Source organism: Lagenorhynchus albirostris, chromosome 19 (assembly GCF_949774975.1).
Source record: "Lagenorhynchus albirostris chromosome 19, mLagAlb1.1, whole genome shotgun sequence".
NCBI lineage: Eukaryota > Metazoa > Chordata > Mammalia > Artiodactyla > Delphinidae > Lagenorhynchus > Lagenorhynchus albirostris.
The window spans coordinates 42,171,124-42,186,587 of NC_083113.1; the positions used below are offsets into that span (position 1 = coordinate 42,171,124).

The window sequence follows — 15,464 nt, forward strand, 5'->3', positions numbered from 1 at the left end:
GATCTTTTCTAAACTCTGACTTTCCTCCAAGGCTCCTATTTGCCCTAATGTGGAACAAGGGGGGCTGGACTGAGCTAAGCTGTACCATTCCATGGCTCAAGAGGCCACAGGAGAGCCTTCAGCGATGAGAATTCAGGGCCAGGCCTGTGGCAGCTGATGAAAGGGATGGTTTTCCTCAGTCTCGAGCCTGGCTGGCATGCACACAGGAGGGAGAGGGGACCCACACAGTCCTTGTCTACCAGCCTGGCCAAGTCTGGGGTTCTATCTGTTGCATTGGGTCCCTGGGCCTCCTGGTTTCACAGGGCTCTCAGAAGGCTGGAGGTGAGTCAGATGGCCTCCTGCCACCTAAGAGAGCTTTGGAGCTGACCTGACGAGGAGCTTATGGGGGAGGTCCTGGACCTGGCTAAGGAAAAGGGGTGGAGAGAGTTTGTATACTGATGTCTGTGTATTGATTCGTCACAGCCTGCAGAGCTCCCAGCCACTGCTGCCTTTCTTACAAAGGTGGTAACACTCTTCCTGCAGTTGGTGCCCACCCCCTGCCTCAGCCCTCATCACTCCAGGTTAGGATTCTCAGTTTCCTCCAGAGCAGAAACCTTCCCCAAGACATGAGCCCTTTTAAGTGTTCTCCAGGTGCATGGTAGCTGGGAACACAGATGCATCGCTAAGCATTTGATGAATGGGTGAATTTTTCAAGCCACCTATAGCTTCTCTGGTCCCCTCCCAGTGGTGGGGCTGACGGGCCCATGATCTCCCTCTTGCCTTCCCCCCTGGCCTGGCTGGCTGAGCCCCTGGTTCAGGTAAAGTCATGTGTTGACGGCAGAGGGGTTAGATGAAGGTCCATTTTCTCCATCCAGATGATATCCTGGGAGGTATTGTGGGGGGGTGGTAGGGGGCACACATCCCAAAACTGCATCGTTTTATGAGGAGGAGAGGTGAGCTGGCTAAGCTTCTGGGGCCTTTTACTATACTAAGGGTCATGTTACATGTAGTACTAATTGGCAGACCAACCATCTGCCTGGGGCCGAAAGCTGTAAAGTTAGTGTGGAGTTTGGGCTCGAAATTCCACGCTTAGGCCCTCAAGGTTGGATATCCTTTGAAGGCAGGACTGCTTATTGGAAGGCTATTTCACCCACTTAATACCATTTGCTCCCTCTCCTTGAGTACTGTTATCTCCTTCTGCCTCTAACCTTCCCCTCCCCCACTCCAATCCAGAGATTCAGAATTCTGAACATGGAAGTCTCCTGCTGGAAACCCTTTTGTGGCTCCCTCCTGCACTCAGGATAAAGTTCAGATACCTTGCAGTGGCTTGCAGTACCCTGCTCCTTCATCTGGCTTTACCTTTGGCTTCTGTTCACTGCGTGTACTCTCTGGTCTCCAAGTCTTTGGAAATCTGTTCTCTGCCTGGAACCATCTTTCTCACTTCTTGCCCATCTCTCCAATTCTTACTTAGCCTTGTGGACACCTGCAGCCTGGGAGATTATAAGCCTTCTCTGAGCTCTTGGCACAGCCCTAATCTCTTTGCACAGTGATTATAGATTTGCTTGCCTCCTCTCCCTGATGCCTGAAGGGAGATTAATTTATCTCTGCCTCCCCAGGTCCAGCACAGGTATGGGTACAGAGCACAGGGCAGGAAAAGTTTTCTGACCTCAGGGGTGAACCAGTCCAAGATAAACGTGTCAACGGCTCTGTACGTTCCCTGTCCTCCTGACCCTAGGCCTAGTTGGGCTTTCCCTAGGGCTCCCTGGTACCTCAGGTTGTCAGTCCACATATTGAGACATCTCTGGAGGGTGCTCCACCTTGCCCTCTTCCAGCGGCTTTTGTGGACAGCGTGGGATGTGCCTGGGCTCTTGCACCTGCACCCAAGTTTCTGAGACATAGCAACTTGGTTCCTCTGGCAACACACTTATAGGGATGCTGTGCCCTTCGCAGCCTAGAGCTAGGGGAGTTGGTCACCGCCACCTCTTCCAGCTCTCCGTCCACCCTGTGCCTTGGAGGAGCCCTAAGTAAACAAGCCAGGCTCAGCGTCCCTGGGCCCAGCCTCCACCCCAGGGCCCAGGAGGAGGCACCTTGGGTAGTCTCCAGGCAAGACGGGCCCGCTGGGGAGGGGCAGAGAGTGAAACTGTTCTGACGCAGTGTCCTTTCCTCCCCCCTAACAACCACTCAGTTTGTGTAACACAATCCCTCCCGCTTTAACCGATGTGCGCCGGGATGCAGAGGTCACAGAGCCCGTTGAATGGTGCGAGTTCACGACGGGGTTTTCCCGTTCAGTCGGCCTGACTTATAGCACGGACAGACCCTGCCCCGGAGGCTTTGCCGAGGCCTCGAATGCGCCGGCTGTCCTCGAAGGAGCAGCTGCCAGGCCGGCTGACGGCGAGCAGACAAAGGCTCAGCCAGCAAAGCGCGGGCCCCGCCCCGCAAGGGTGGGTCTGCAGCGACTGGTAGCTCAGACTTGGGCCTCGTTGCGCAACCCAGGTTTCCTCCGGCTCCGCCCCACCTTAGCTGGAAGCCCGACCCAGTCCCAGCCTTCTCGAGACTCCGCCATTAAGGCTGGGGTAAAGGGATGAGGGAGTGAGTGATGTCCACGTAACCCTCCGGGGCGCTTTTACCTTCCCCAAACCCAGCCAGGCAGGAATAACACTGCAGCCGCGTGTCACCGCACCCTTAACCCCAAGGCTCTTGGCGCCCCTTCCCCAACGTCGGGCCTGCCTAATAAGGCAAGGGATCTCTGGCCGGTGGTGGGCCCCTCAATATAATTAGAGGGCTATCGACCTCACACCCTGGTACCGGGTCCTGGCTTAGAAGGAGTTGATGCAAACTACGACTCCCAAGAGGTAGTAGGGCTATCTGGCTCTCCATATTCACGTGACTTCCTTCTCCTGGAGAGGGAGTCACGCGGTAGGCCGGTGAGGGGGCGGGGCCATCGGGCTCGTCCGCGGTGCCAGTGGCCTATGGGCGGCCGGGTCAGATGGGCGCGCGGTAGGGGGCGGGACCGGCCTCGCGGCACGGCGCGGGAGCGCGCCGGTAGCGGCCGCTGTAGGGGGGCGGGGAATATCGTCTAAGGCGACCGTGGCAGCTTGGGCATCGACGACTGGCAGTGGTGGCGGCTCCTGGTGAGGTTCGGCGCGCGGCCAGTTTTAGAGTTCGGAACGGAACGCTCGACGTCGCGGTCCCCGCCCGGAAAGTTTGCTGCGGAGCTGCAACCTCCTGGCCGGCGCGGCCCGGCATGAAGCGGCGCTGAGGAGCCGCCGCCGCCGCCGCCGCCGCCGCCGCCTGAGGAGGAGCCGCAGCACCCTGGGCCACGCCGATGACTACTGCAAACTGTGGCGCCCACGACGAGCTCGACTTTAAACTCGTCTTTGGCGAGGACGGGGCGCCGCCACCGCCGCCCCCGGTCTCGCGGCCTGCAGGTGGGTGCCGGGCGGGGCGGGAACGAGGAGCGTCAGCTCTTCTCGCTCGCAAGAGCTCGCCCCCTCTCTGCCTGGTCCCTTGGTTGTCCCGGGTCTGGTAACATCGTGTGTGTGTGTGTGTGTGGGGGGGTGAGTGTCTGGTAACATCGTGTGTGTGTGTGTGTGTGTGTATGTGTGGTGATGTCTGGTAACATCGTGTGTGTGTGTGGGTGAGTGGTAACGTGTGTATGTGTGTGTGTGGGGGGGTGAGTGAAGAGCGGATTTAAACCGCTGAGGAGGCGTGTGGGTCGCAGCGACGTGGAAGTGGCCGCGGGCTAGGCTGGAAGCAAACTAGTGGGGAACTGGACTCCGGGACGCCTGTGGCCAGTGGACGCCGGGGTTTGGAGGCCGAGGGTCGGGGTCGCTGCCCAGGTGGCCTCTGGTTTGCTGCTTTGCCAGCGTGGTGCGGAGGAAATGTCCCTGTGAAGTGTAAGCAGGTTTGGTTTTTCATCTATTCTAGGTTTTAAAAGCAATCTTCATTTGAAAGATGCGCATTCTGAAAGTGCAGGAGCTCTCTAAAATTCGTGCACATGTCTGTTTAAACCTACTCTGCTAGGAGAGTTACGCTGTAGTGTTAACTTCCACTTGTGCATGTTAATGGCCCACATTTAATTCGAAGTGTAACTATAACGGGACTTTTCCGAAAACTGGGTTTCTTTTTTTTTGAGCTAAGTCTTTCGGAAGATATTTAAAAGTGGGGTGCCGTGTTTGTAATTTTCCTAGAAAGTTCTGGAAGTCAGTTTTTAAGAAAAAGCTCACCTCGGAAGATGTTTTAAAGGAGATCATGAGTTGGGTTTTAAAGGAGAGCGTGAAAAGCTGGGCACCATAATGTTTGGAGGTCAGACCAATCAGGAAATAGGAACAGGATGGTTGGGGACTCTCCTGTGACCTGGTTTGGAATACTGTGGTTCATTAAGTTCAGTTTCCTTATTACTTATGCAGGTGAACTTCAAAAGGGAGATGGATAAGACTAATCCCCTTTTATTTTTTCCGGTGTTAGGTGAATTACTTTATGTTCATATTGATGTTCAATAGACTGTTCTGTAGGGTTGCACTGAAAAACATATCTGAACGTATGGCATAAGGATTCTCTGGGAAATATTTGTATTGTATTATCAGCCCTATTAGTCTTTATATGTTAGATGTCTTTCTCAACATAGTAAATAATTTACAGTAGTTATTTGTTGGCTGCGTTTTTTTCAATTCCAGTGACATTATTTGAGCACCTATTATGCTCAAGGTAGTGTTAGGTAGTGTTATGATGGATGCAGAAAGAACTGAGGCACCTCAAGGAGCTTGGGAAATGGAATGGGGGGCACATAACCCAAATAACTGTGCTACTAGGCTGACTGAATGGTGGTGCAGCTTATAATAGAGGTAGAAACAGGGGGAAAGTGGCATTGGTAGAGAAGGTTGCATTGAATTGTACTTAAATTATGGGGATTTAACAAAATAAAATCTTGTTTGAATGAGTATTTTCATTATAAAGAAGATAAACAGTTGATGATGTCAGCAAACCTTTATTGGGCACAAACTTGATTAGAGCACATTAAATACCAAATATATGATCAATAAAGATGTTAACCAAACATATGAGTAATAAAGAATTATCATCAAGTAGGAGTTGTATGTACGTCCAAAACATTAAATAACATTTAAATGCTATGAATACAGCTATTTAAGGAATGATTTTTGCCATAAAACCCCTAAAAAAACATTTTGATATTAAATGGGTCTAGAGGAGTTAAGGTTTGAAACTTGATTTACAACTGATTTTCCCAAAGTTAAACTTGAGCAGTTTTATTTGTGACAAAAAGTCCACTTTAAAGCAGTCTGTTTTTTTTTTTAACATCTTTATTGGAGTATAATTGCTTTACAGTGGTGTGTTAGTTTCTGCTGTATAACAAAGTGAATCAGCTATACATATACATACATCTTCATATCTCCTCTAGTAGCTCTTTTTTGTAAATTAAAAAAAATTAGATTGAAATACACATGACATAAACCATTTTTAATTGAATGATTCAGTGGCATTTAGTGCATTCCCAGTGTTGTGCAGTCACCACATCTAATTTCAACACATTTTCATCACCCCAAAAGGAAACCCCAAACCCACTAAGCAGTTGCTCCTCATTCTCCCTTTTCCCCTTCAGGTCCCTGGCAGCCGAATCTCTAATCTGGGATCTGTCTCTATGGATTTACCTATTCTGGATATTTCATGTAAATGGAATCATACATATGTGACCTTTTGTGTCTGGCTTCTTTCACTTAGCATAGTGTTTTTGTGGTTCATCCATGCTGTAGAACATCGCAGTACGTCATTCTTTTTTTTTTTTTTTTTTTTTCGGTACGCGGGCATCTCACCGTTGTGGCCTCTTCCGTTGTGGAGCACAGGCTGCGGACGCGCAGACTCAGCAGCCATGGCTCACGGGCCCAGCCGTTCCGCGGCATGTGGGATCTTCCCGGACCGGGGCACGAACCCGTGTCCCCTGCATGGGCAGGCGGACTCTCAACCACTGCGCCACCAGGGAAGCCCCGTCATTCTTTTTTAATGACGGAATCACGTTCTATTGTATATATACTCCAATTTGTTTATTCATCCATAGATGGACAGGACATGAGCTGTTTCTACCTTTAGGCTATTGTAAATAGTGCTGCTATGAATACCTAGCAGCTAATTTTTAAATTCTATTGAAAAGGATGTGCTATTCAAAACTAAGGTTTCAAAGTTATTTGTCCACAAGATTAATTTCATTTTTTAAATAAATCCATTTCTTTTTTAAAAAATTTATTGTTTTATTTTTGGCAGGCTTCTCATTGCGGTAGCTTTTGTTGTGGAGCACGGGCTGTAGGTGCATGGGCTTCGGTAGTTGTGGCCACTCGGGCTCAGTAGTTGTGGCTCGTGGGCTCTAGAGCGCAGGCTCAGTAGTTGTGGCGCACTGGCTTAGTTGCTCCGCCGCTTGTGGGATCTTCTGGGACCAGGGATCAAACCTGTGTCCCCTGCATTGGCAGGCGGATTCTCAGCCACTGTGCCACCAGGGAAGTCCCTGATTTCATTTTACTATGCATAATTATGAGTGTGTAGTTTGAAGGAACTCAGTGGATTAACTGACCTACATTTAGGATGGTAAGATGAAGTAAAGCGGGCCATGAGAGTAAAATTGCTTACTAGGATTCAGATCAGTATTGGGTCATATCAGTGAGTTTACTTGTTTCTGAATTCTCTTCCTCACTGAAGCAGAACATTCCATGAGGGCATTGATAATGTCTGTATCTTGTTCATAGATGCCTAGCACAGTGCGTTTAACATAGTAGGCAACCAGTATTTGTTCAGTTAATGAAAAAGTACCACTTAAGTTTTGAGTCAGTCCTTAACGGTTTTTTTGTTTTTTGGTGGTAGGGGAAGTTTATGAGACTTGTTTCAGTTCTTTGACTTTTATTGGTCAATTCCGTAAGACAGCAGATCTTGGTAATTTTGGGCTGCAGGTTTTCCTTCTCTCTCAAGGCTTAAGAGTACTTGTATCACATCTAAATTTCCATACAGAAGGTTTTTGAAAAATATTTGGAGGTGGGGGTGATAGTGGGTGGAGACTGAGAACAAGCCAAGGGGCTGAATTTAGTGAATATCCTAAGCAAGCTTGTTAAAGTACAAATTAGATGATTTGACACTTGATAAGTTCAATATGTTGTGACTTTTTTTTTTTTTTTTTTGTGGTACGCGGGTCTCTCGCTGTTGTGGCCTCTCCCGTTGCGGAGCACAGGCTCCGGACACGCAGGCTCAGCGGCCATGGCTCACGGGCCCAGCCACTCCACGGCCACTAGGGAGGAAGCCCTGTTGTGACTTTTTTTTAACATCTTTATTGCAGTATAATTGCTTTACAGTGGTGTGTTAGTTTCTGCTGTATAACAAAGTGAATGAGCTATACATAAACATACATCGCCAGTAACTGACTTTTTAAGTTTATTGCTTACCAAGGTGTTTTGAGATTTTTCCATTAAAGGAAGTTTAAGATCCTAGTCTTTAGCTTTTTTTTTTTAAAAAGGACAGTGTTAACTTTGATTTTTTTCCAGTTAATAATGAATCAAAATACTATATTTACATTTCTTTTACTTAATACCTAGTTTCAAAATGAAGAGCTACCTCAATAGGAAATAGAGAATATAAAATTGGTAAGTGTTAATGTATTTCATTAATATTATTTGCCATTATATTTTGCCATTATAAAGGGCAGTTTCTGGTGCTCTATTTTAGTGTATTGATTGTATATCTCTAATTTAGTTTGATGTTGTAATAATCTTTATGTTTCAAATTCAAAGTTTCATTCTCAGAGTTTGTTCATTACTAAACATTGACTTTTTTGTCCTGAATGAGAGTCACTGGGAGGAGGGTGTGCTATGTCTTATCTCCTGCTGCTTTTTGAAAGGGGAGAAATATCTTAGATACAATATGTATTTCTGTAAGAAAGTTACTTTATGATAAGTGTAGTTTTATCAGATACCAGTTTAGTATACACCTTTTTCACATAAAGTTGAGGAAAAAAATTTAAAATAAAAATTTAAAAAATGAAGTTGAGGAACTTTTTCTAGATCATTGTCCTAATCTTTAATCTGTAGTGTTCTACTTTGTTTAGTGCTTGGATATCTGATTCTGTTCTTCATAATTTACTGTCTTTTAGATAATTTCATTTTCTCATTTTTTGGTTTTTATTGATAATTTATACTCAGTGGTTTTGTTTTATCTTGTTTTAAATGAGCTAATATATTTAAAGCTCTTAGCACAGTCCTTGGCCCAGTGGTACTCATTAAGTGATGGTGGTTAACATTTTTTTAAAAGCACACAAAAACTGACGATAGATTATTTTTTATTTCCTCCTATTTCCTAGACCTTTTTCCTATACTAAACTAAAACATTTAGAGAGTAGGGGCAGATGAGAGATCCTGTCTTTTAAACCTTTCTTAGATGAGTTGGAATATTTGTCTTAGATATTTTTATTTTTTCCTCTTAATTCTATTTTCAATGTTACCTTCTTTCTCATATCTTACTAAACATAAGTACTGAAGGTCACTTGCTTTTAATTACGTTTTTCTACTTTCTTGAATTAAGTTGTTACTAAGTATGGTGTGAAGGATGGTTAATTTGCTAACCATACTAAGTATAATTGGCTATTTAAATCAGTATGAAAAAAGAGAAGTTGCTTGTATGGTTTCCTGTAGAAATTAATGGTGTGTTTGCACGGCGCATTAGATACTTAAAGGAAGATTTGATTACTGCTGAACCTTACTTTCACACCATAGGTCAGCTTTTTTTTAAGACTCGAATGCAGTGAGAATACATAAGTGATTGAGTCAGTGATAAACATTTCACCATTTCACTTGGAAGAATAATATAATATTCTGTTTCCTTGACACTTTTCCTGATAGGGGTAGAGGATGCTCCTAAGGGTATTAGCAGAATTTTGTGATGGAGATTAGTGAATAAATGTGTTTTAGTGAGTATGGGGAAAAATTGAGGAAAAAATTTCAATGTCATATTGTTTTGTTAAAACTTTATCATTGTAAGAACATTGCTATACCTGTGCTTTCTTAGATTTTCCCATTTACCAATACAGAAGGGATATTTTGGCATATATTCTAAACTATTAGCAGAGGTAATACTGTAGTTTTATTAGATGATATGAAAATTAAAAGTTGGCATTATGTACGTTGCTAAGAAATTGTGGGGGTCTAGTAAGGCCTGAATCTTAAGTATTTAAGGGCATTTGAGATATTAACTTAAGGTATATTGTAGAATCAACTTCTTATTATGACTTGCCTTTCTGTGGCAACCAGTAAACCTCACCTAAAATTACTGTATTTTTATTGAAGTATATCCCAAACTCTGCTTTTGTGTCTTGCTCTGTATTTATTTTTTCAATGAAGTGTGATCATGAGGACATTTTTGGTTAGAAATTGTGGAGTTTGTTGTTCTTCAGAAAAAGTAATAAATAAAATACTAATATATAAAATGGAATATTTTAAGACAAGATAATGAGTTGTGTTATTGATTGTGAAGTTTAACGCCCTTTACTTTCCTTCTTAGTATTGAGTAGTTGGTGATTCAATATGGTGATGTTTTATTTTAAGTAAGAGGTGGGGTTGAGAAAGCCAGAATATATTGAAGTCAATTGCATTACTCCTGAGAGTTAGGAAACCTGAGTAGGTTGAGCCTCATTTGATAGTAAGCAGTAGTTTGACTGCTCACAGCAGTAACATAAATAAGGGAGGTGTTGTCTAAAGCTGTCCTGGTGGGTCAGGGGAGTAGACACAGCAGACTTGGCAGTAAGCCTGGCTTCTAAAACAAAATCCAAGTCATCAAATTTGCCCAGGCATGCCATATGAGGTTCAAGTAACAGTGGAATTTAAGAGGAGTGAGTTTGTTCGGGGAGGCTTAGGAGAGTCACAAGCAGTAGCAAGCTTTTTTAACAGCCATAAATTTAGCTCAAACATAGCATGAGTCTGCATATATTTCAGCATTTCTGGTAATGTTTATATAATTATATTGCATGACTCTCACCTGTTTGCCTGAATTCGGTAAACTTGAGAAGAGAGGAAAAATTAGACCTGTAATATTTAAGCAGGATGTTGTATGAATTGTCTGTGAATTGATAGCTGACATTTAATCGTTGGGACATTTCTAGTTAACATATTGGTATTCCTGTGTGTAAGGGAAATACATCTTTATGAAAGCCTGAAAGTCTCAGGTACACTGGAGAAGTAACTTGAAGGCTTCATTTTCCTACAAAATGTACAGTTTCCATATGTCTTATGTTTCAGAAGCAGGTGAGATTTTGAATATTTTAAAATACGTTTTCAGTGTCTTAAAATTTTTATATTTCTTAATTTTATATTAAATTTTCATCAGCTTTGCTGTTTAATTAGAAAATAGGTAGGATTATGTGAGCTTTGAAATTATAACTTTTTTCAATAATGTTGATTTATATCACATGTAAAAATATTTCGAAAAACATTTTTTTCCATCATTGGCCAGAACACTTTAATGGACAGTTTGTGAGTTTCATTTATTTATTTATTTTAAATTTATTTATTTATTTATTTATTTTTGGCTCTGTTGGGTCTTCGTTGCTGCGTGCGGGCTTTTCTCTAGTTGCAGAGAGCGGGGGCTACTCTTCGTTGTGGTGCGCGGGCTTCTCACTGCGGTGGCTTCTCTTGTTGTGGAGCGCAGGCTCTAGGCGCGCGGGCTTCAGTAGTTGTGGCACGTGGGCTCAGTAGTTGTGGCTCGCAGGCTCTAGAGTGCAGGCTCAGTAGTTGTGGTGCACGGGCTCAGTCGCTCTGTGGCATGTGGGATCCTCCCGGACCAGGGCTCGAACCTGCGTCCCCTGCATTGGCAGGCAGATTCTTAACCACTGCACCACCAGGGAAGTCCTGTGAGTTATATTTAAATGTAAGTATTTTTCAGTATTACTTTAAAATAAAAAAGACTTAAATAAAAATGGCATTCAGAAATTGTTGAAGCTAGATGATAGGTGTATGGGAATGCATTATAGTATTCTCTGTACTTTTGTGTATGTTTTTAAATTTCCATAATAAAAAGTTTAAAAATGACATTAAAAAAACTACTCAAGCTCTTTAATGTTCTAGATTAGGATAGAAAAAATAAGCACTTAAAAAAAACAGCATTGTGAAGTTAATGGAATTTGCTGTTGCATGTGATTTTTTAGAAAACTGGTTTAACAAATAAAAATAAAAACTAGTTGTGGTATGTCTGACTTACAAAACTCGTTTCTCCCTTTGGGTAGAATTAGTAGTGAGATGTTAGTAGTGTACATAAATAGGAAGTAAACTGATCTTGTGATGTGCTTTTGAGGAGGTATTTTTTAGTTTTTAAAATATTTTCTAAGTAACTATATGGGATCAGATAAATTCACTTATTGTTTAATGATTTAAGGGCTTAAAATTTTAAAAAATTGTAATGTTTGAAAAAAGTTTTTAATGTTTGATCATGTTGCTTGTATATCAGTCTAATGTTTATTTATTTTATTTTTTAAAATTAATTAATTTATTTATTTTTGGCTGTGTTGGGTCTTTGTTGCTGCACGTGGACTTTCTCTAGTTGCGGGGAGCTGGGGCTACTCTTCGTTGCGGTGCGCGGGCTTCTCATTGCGGTGACTTCTCTTGTTGTGGAGCACGGGCTCTAGGGCACGCAGGCTTCACTAGTTGTGGCACATGGGCTTAGTTGCTCCGCGGCATGTGGGATCCTCCCGGACCAGGGCTCGAACCCGTGTCCCCCACGTTGGCAGGAGGATTCTTAACCACTGCGCCACCAGGGAAGTCCCCTAATGTTTATTAAGTATTGTCAGTCTCTTAAACTTTTAAATTTATGATGAAATGAAACTAGAGAACTCAATCTTAATTTTAAGATTAGATTTTTAATCTTACTGTATAATTAGAGATTAATTCACAAAAATATCACATATATAAATCCTTTTGATTTGTAAACATTTCAGAGCAAAGAAGATCTGAAATTTATATCTTACATTTTGTGAATCATATTGAATACTAAAGGAATACAAGTTTTAACCTTGTCCTTTATATAAGGAAAGTCTTTGGGGAAAATATAGAAAGTTCTATCTAAATGTTACTTTTTAATTTTTTTATTGCTGTATAAGCATTTTAAGGAAACTTGATATTTCCTCTGCCATCAACACTTCCTTAGAGTTTTTACTTCCTTTTAGTAAAGGTTGTTCAATAAAGAATGGCATTCAGAAATTATTGAAGGTAGATGATAAATGTATGGGGACTCATTATACTATACTCTCTACTTTGTTTTCTTTTTAAAATATTTATTCATTTATTTATTTGTTTGCACCAGGTCTTAGTTGTGGCAGGTGGGCTTCTTAGTTGCGGCTCGAGGCTCCTTAGTTGTAGCATGCAAACTCTTAGTTGAGGCATGCATGTGGGATATAGTTCCCTGACCAGGGATCAAACCCAGTCCCTCTGCATTGGGAACGTGGAGGCTTATCCCCTGCGCCACCAGGGAAGTTCCTCTTTATGTTTGAAAATTTCTGTAATGCAGAGTTTTGAAATCTTTAGACCATGATGCAGAGTAAGAAATACATTTTATGTTTTGAGCCAGCACACACATACATGTTTATACACAGAAAACTGAGATAGAAGTTTCAGTAAAGTAGCATTTACCTTTACTCTGGCATTACCCTCACATTTTCTTTTTCATTATTTTAAAACATTGTTGGTCATGTCTTACTAATAGATCACTACCTTCAGTTTGAAAACCAGAGCTCTAGGAGATGGTTTCATAGTTCTGATTATATTAAAACTATTAGGTCATTGACAAGTTCTTGTTAGTCAAGCCATACTTCCCATGTCTGTAGTTCTTTAATACATTTTTTTAAAATTAGTTTTTATTGTGGTTGTCGAGGCAGGGAGGGAGAGGGATGGACTGGGAATTTGGGCTTGATAGACGCAAACTATTACATTTAGACTAGATAAGCAACAAGGTCCTACCGTATAGCACAGGGAACTATATCCAATCTCCTGGGATAAACCATAATGGAAAAGAATGTTATAAAAAGAATGTATATACGTATGTAAAACTGAGTCACTTTGCTGTAAGATTGGCACAACATTGTAAATCAACTATACTTCAGTTAAAAAATTATTTTTTATTGAATTAGCTTATTGCTGTCTTTTAATTAATTAATTAATTAATGCCTGCATTGGGTCTTCGTTGCTGCATGTGGGCTTTCTCTAGTTGCAGTGAGCGGGGGCTGCTCTTCATTGCAGTGGCTTCTCTTGTTGCGGAGCACGGGCTTTAGGCGTGCGGGCTTCAGTAGTTGTGGCTCGGAGGCTGTAGAGCGCAGGCTCAGTAGTTGTGGTGCACGGGCTTAGTTGCTCCGTGGCATGTGGGATCTTGACCAGGGCTCCAACCCTTGTCCCCTGCGTTGGCAGGCGGATTCTTAACCACTGCACCACCAGGGAAGCCCCTATTGCTGTCTTTTTATTGGATTAGTTGGTTGATAAATTATGCCACTTCCTGAAAATGAGTCATATCTTCCCCTTTCTCTGCTCTGTGGCGAAAATCAAGTCTTGGTCACCTCCTGTTTGGATTTGTGTAGTTTTTTCTTCATACTTTATAACCCCCCAAATAAGTTTTGTAAGTCACAGCTAAGATCATCTTTGATTCCTGCTCCCTTGTGTCTGTAACCTGCCTCCTCTTCACTCGTTTTCCTCATTGTGCTTTACTTTTTTTTTTTTTTTTTTTTTTTTGGGCTGCGTTGGGTCTTCATTGCTGCACGCAGGCTTTCTCTAGTTGCAGGGAGCGGGGGCGGCTACTCTTTGTTGCAGTGCACAGGCTTCTCATTGCGGTGGCTTCTCTTGTTGCGGAGCATGGGCTCTAGGCGTGTGGGCTTCAGTAGTTGCAGCACGCAGGCTCAGTAGTTGTGGGTCGCGGGCTTAGTTCCTTCACGGCATGTGGGGTCTTCCCGGACCAGGGATTGAACCCATGTCCCCTGCATTGGCAGGAAAATTCTTATCCACTGCACCAACAGGGAAGTCCCCTGTGCTTTACCTTTTTTATATCCCTTACTCTGTACATTAGTATCAAGTTCATCATCTTTAGTTTTATTTATCTCTTTTCAGTCCTAACATGAAATCTTTCCTTCTACCCATTTGTTTGAACTGCCTCTGCCGTCCACATATTATTTCATAGTCTTTTTCTTTTGTGAGGCAATTTAGAAACATTATTTTGAGGTAGTACTGAACTAGATCTGGGTTCTAAATTCATATCTGTTGCTAGTTGAGTGACACTGCTTAAAAAGCACAGAATAGGGCTTCCCTGGTGGCGCAGTGGTTGAGAGTTCGCCTGCCGATGCGGGAGACACGGGTTCGTGCCCCGGTCTGGGAAGATCCCACATGCTGCGGAGTGGCTGGGTCCGTGAGCCATGGCTGCTGAGCCCGTGCATCCGGAGCCTGTGCTCCGCAATGGGAGAGGCCACAACAGTGAGGCCCGCGTACCGCAAAAAAAAAAAAAAAAGCGCAGAATAATTTCAGGCTAATTTAATTCTTTCATTTTATAAGAGAGGAAATTGAGGTTCAGGATGGTTTGCCCAGGGTCATTTAACTAGTTAGTTACAAAACAGAGGCCCAGGATCTCTGGCTTCTAGTCTTTGTTCTTCTCTAGTAAATTGCTTAATTTCTGCTTGAAAATCCTAGAGTTGTTTTTGCACAGCCTATAATTTTTTTTTTTTTTGCGGTACACGGACCTTTCACTGTTGTGGCCTCTCCTGTTGCGGAGTGCAGGCTCCGGACGCACAGGCTCAGCGGCCATGGCTCACAGGCCCAGCCGCTCCACGGCATGTGGGATCTTTACGGACCGGGGCACGAACTCGTGTCCCCTGCATCGGCAGGCGGACTCTCAATCACTGTGCCACCAGGGAAGCCCCACAGTGTATAATTTTGATCATGTTTGTAACTGTTCCTTTTTTGTGTGTTGTTAGGTAAATATTTAATCCAATATTATTGACTACCTATTTAAGTGCAAGTTATTCTTATATACATTATTTCTAAGTCTCGTGATAACCTGAAGAGGAAGGTACTGTTTCCATTTTACCTGAGGAAGCAGAAATGACGGTAGATTTGACCATCTAGAAAGTAGACGGGTTGGGATTTGAACCCAGGTTTTCTGACTTGGGCTCTTGCTACTATTCCTCTTGCCTCTCTCCTCCCAGGAAGAGTTTAAGTACAGAAATAGTTTTTCGTTTGGTAAAACCAAGATTCATGGTGAAGCACATGGACTCAAACATGTCTGAGCCAGGGTTTACAAATTACACATGTGTTCCTGTGACTAGATTTTCTGCTTTTGGCTCAGAATGGCCGCTTGAGGGATGCTTCTTACTCCCACCTGCTCTAGACATTTTTAAATGGTAGCAGTGGGACTTGCCTGGTGGCACAGTGGTTAAGAATCCGCCTGCCAGTGCAGGGGACACGGTTCTGTCCCTGGTC

At 43.2% G+C, this 15,464-nt stretch overlaps 1 protein-coding gene across 4 annotated transcripts in view; it reads left to right on the plus strand.

Moving 5' to 3' along the window:
- The first annotated feature begins 3,085 nt into the window (after window positions 1–3,085).
- Window positions 3,086–15,464, plus strand: part of NFATC3 (nuclear factor of activated T cells 3) — a 133,700-nt gene continuing 121,321 nt past the window's right edge. For all 4 annotated transcript variants that reach the window (XM_060132606.1, XM_060132609.1, XM_060132607.1 and 1 more), the window contains exon 1: window positions 3,086–3,407. In XM_060132606.1, the coding sequence (XP_059988589.1) occupies window positions 3,305–3,407 (103 nt within the window). In that variant the 5' untranslated portion in view covers window positions 3,086–3,304. The remainder of the gene's footprint in view (window positions 3,408–15,464) is intronic.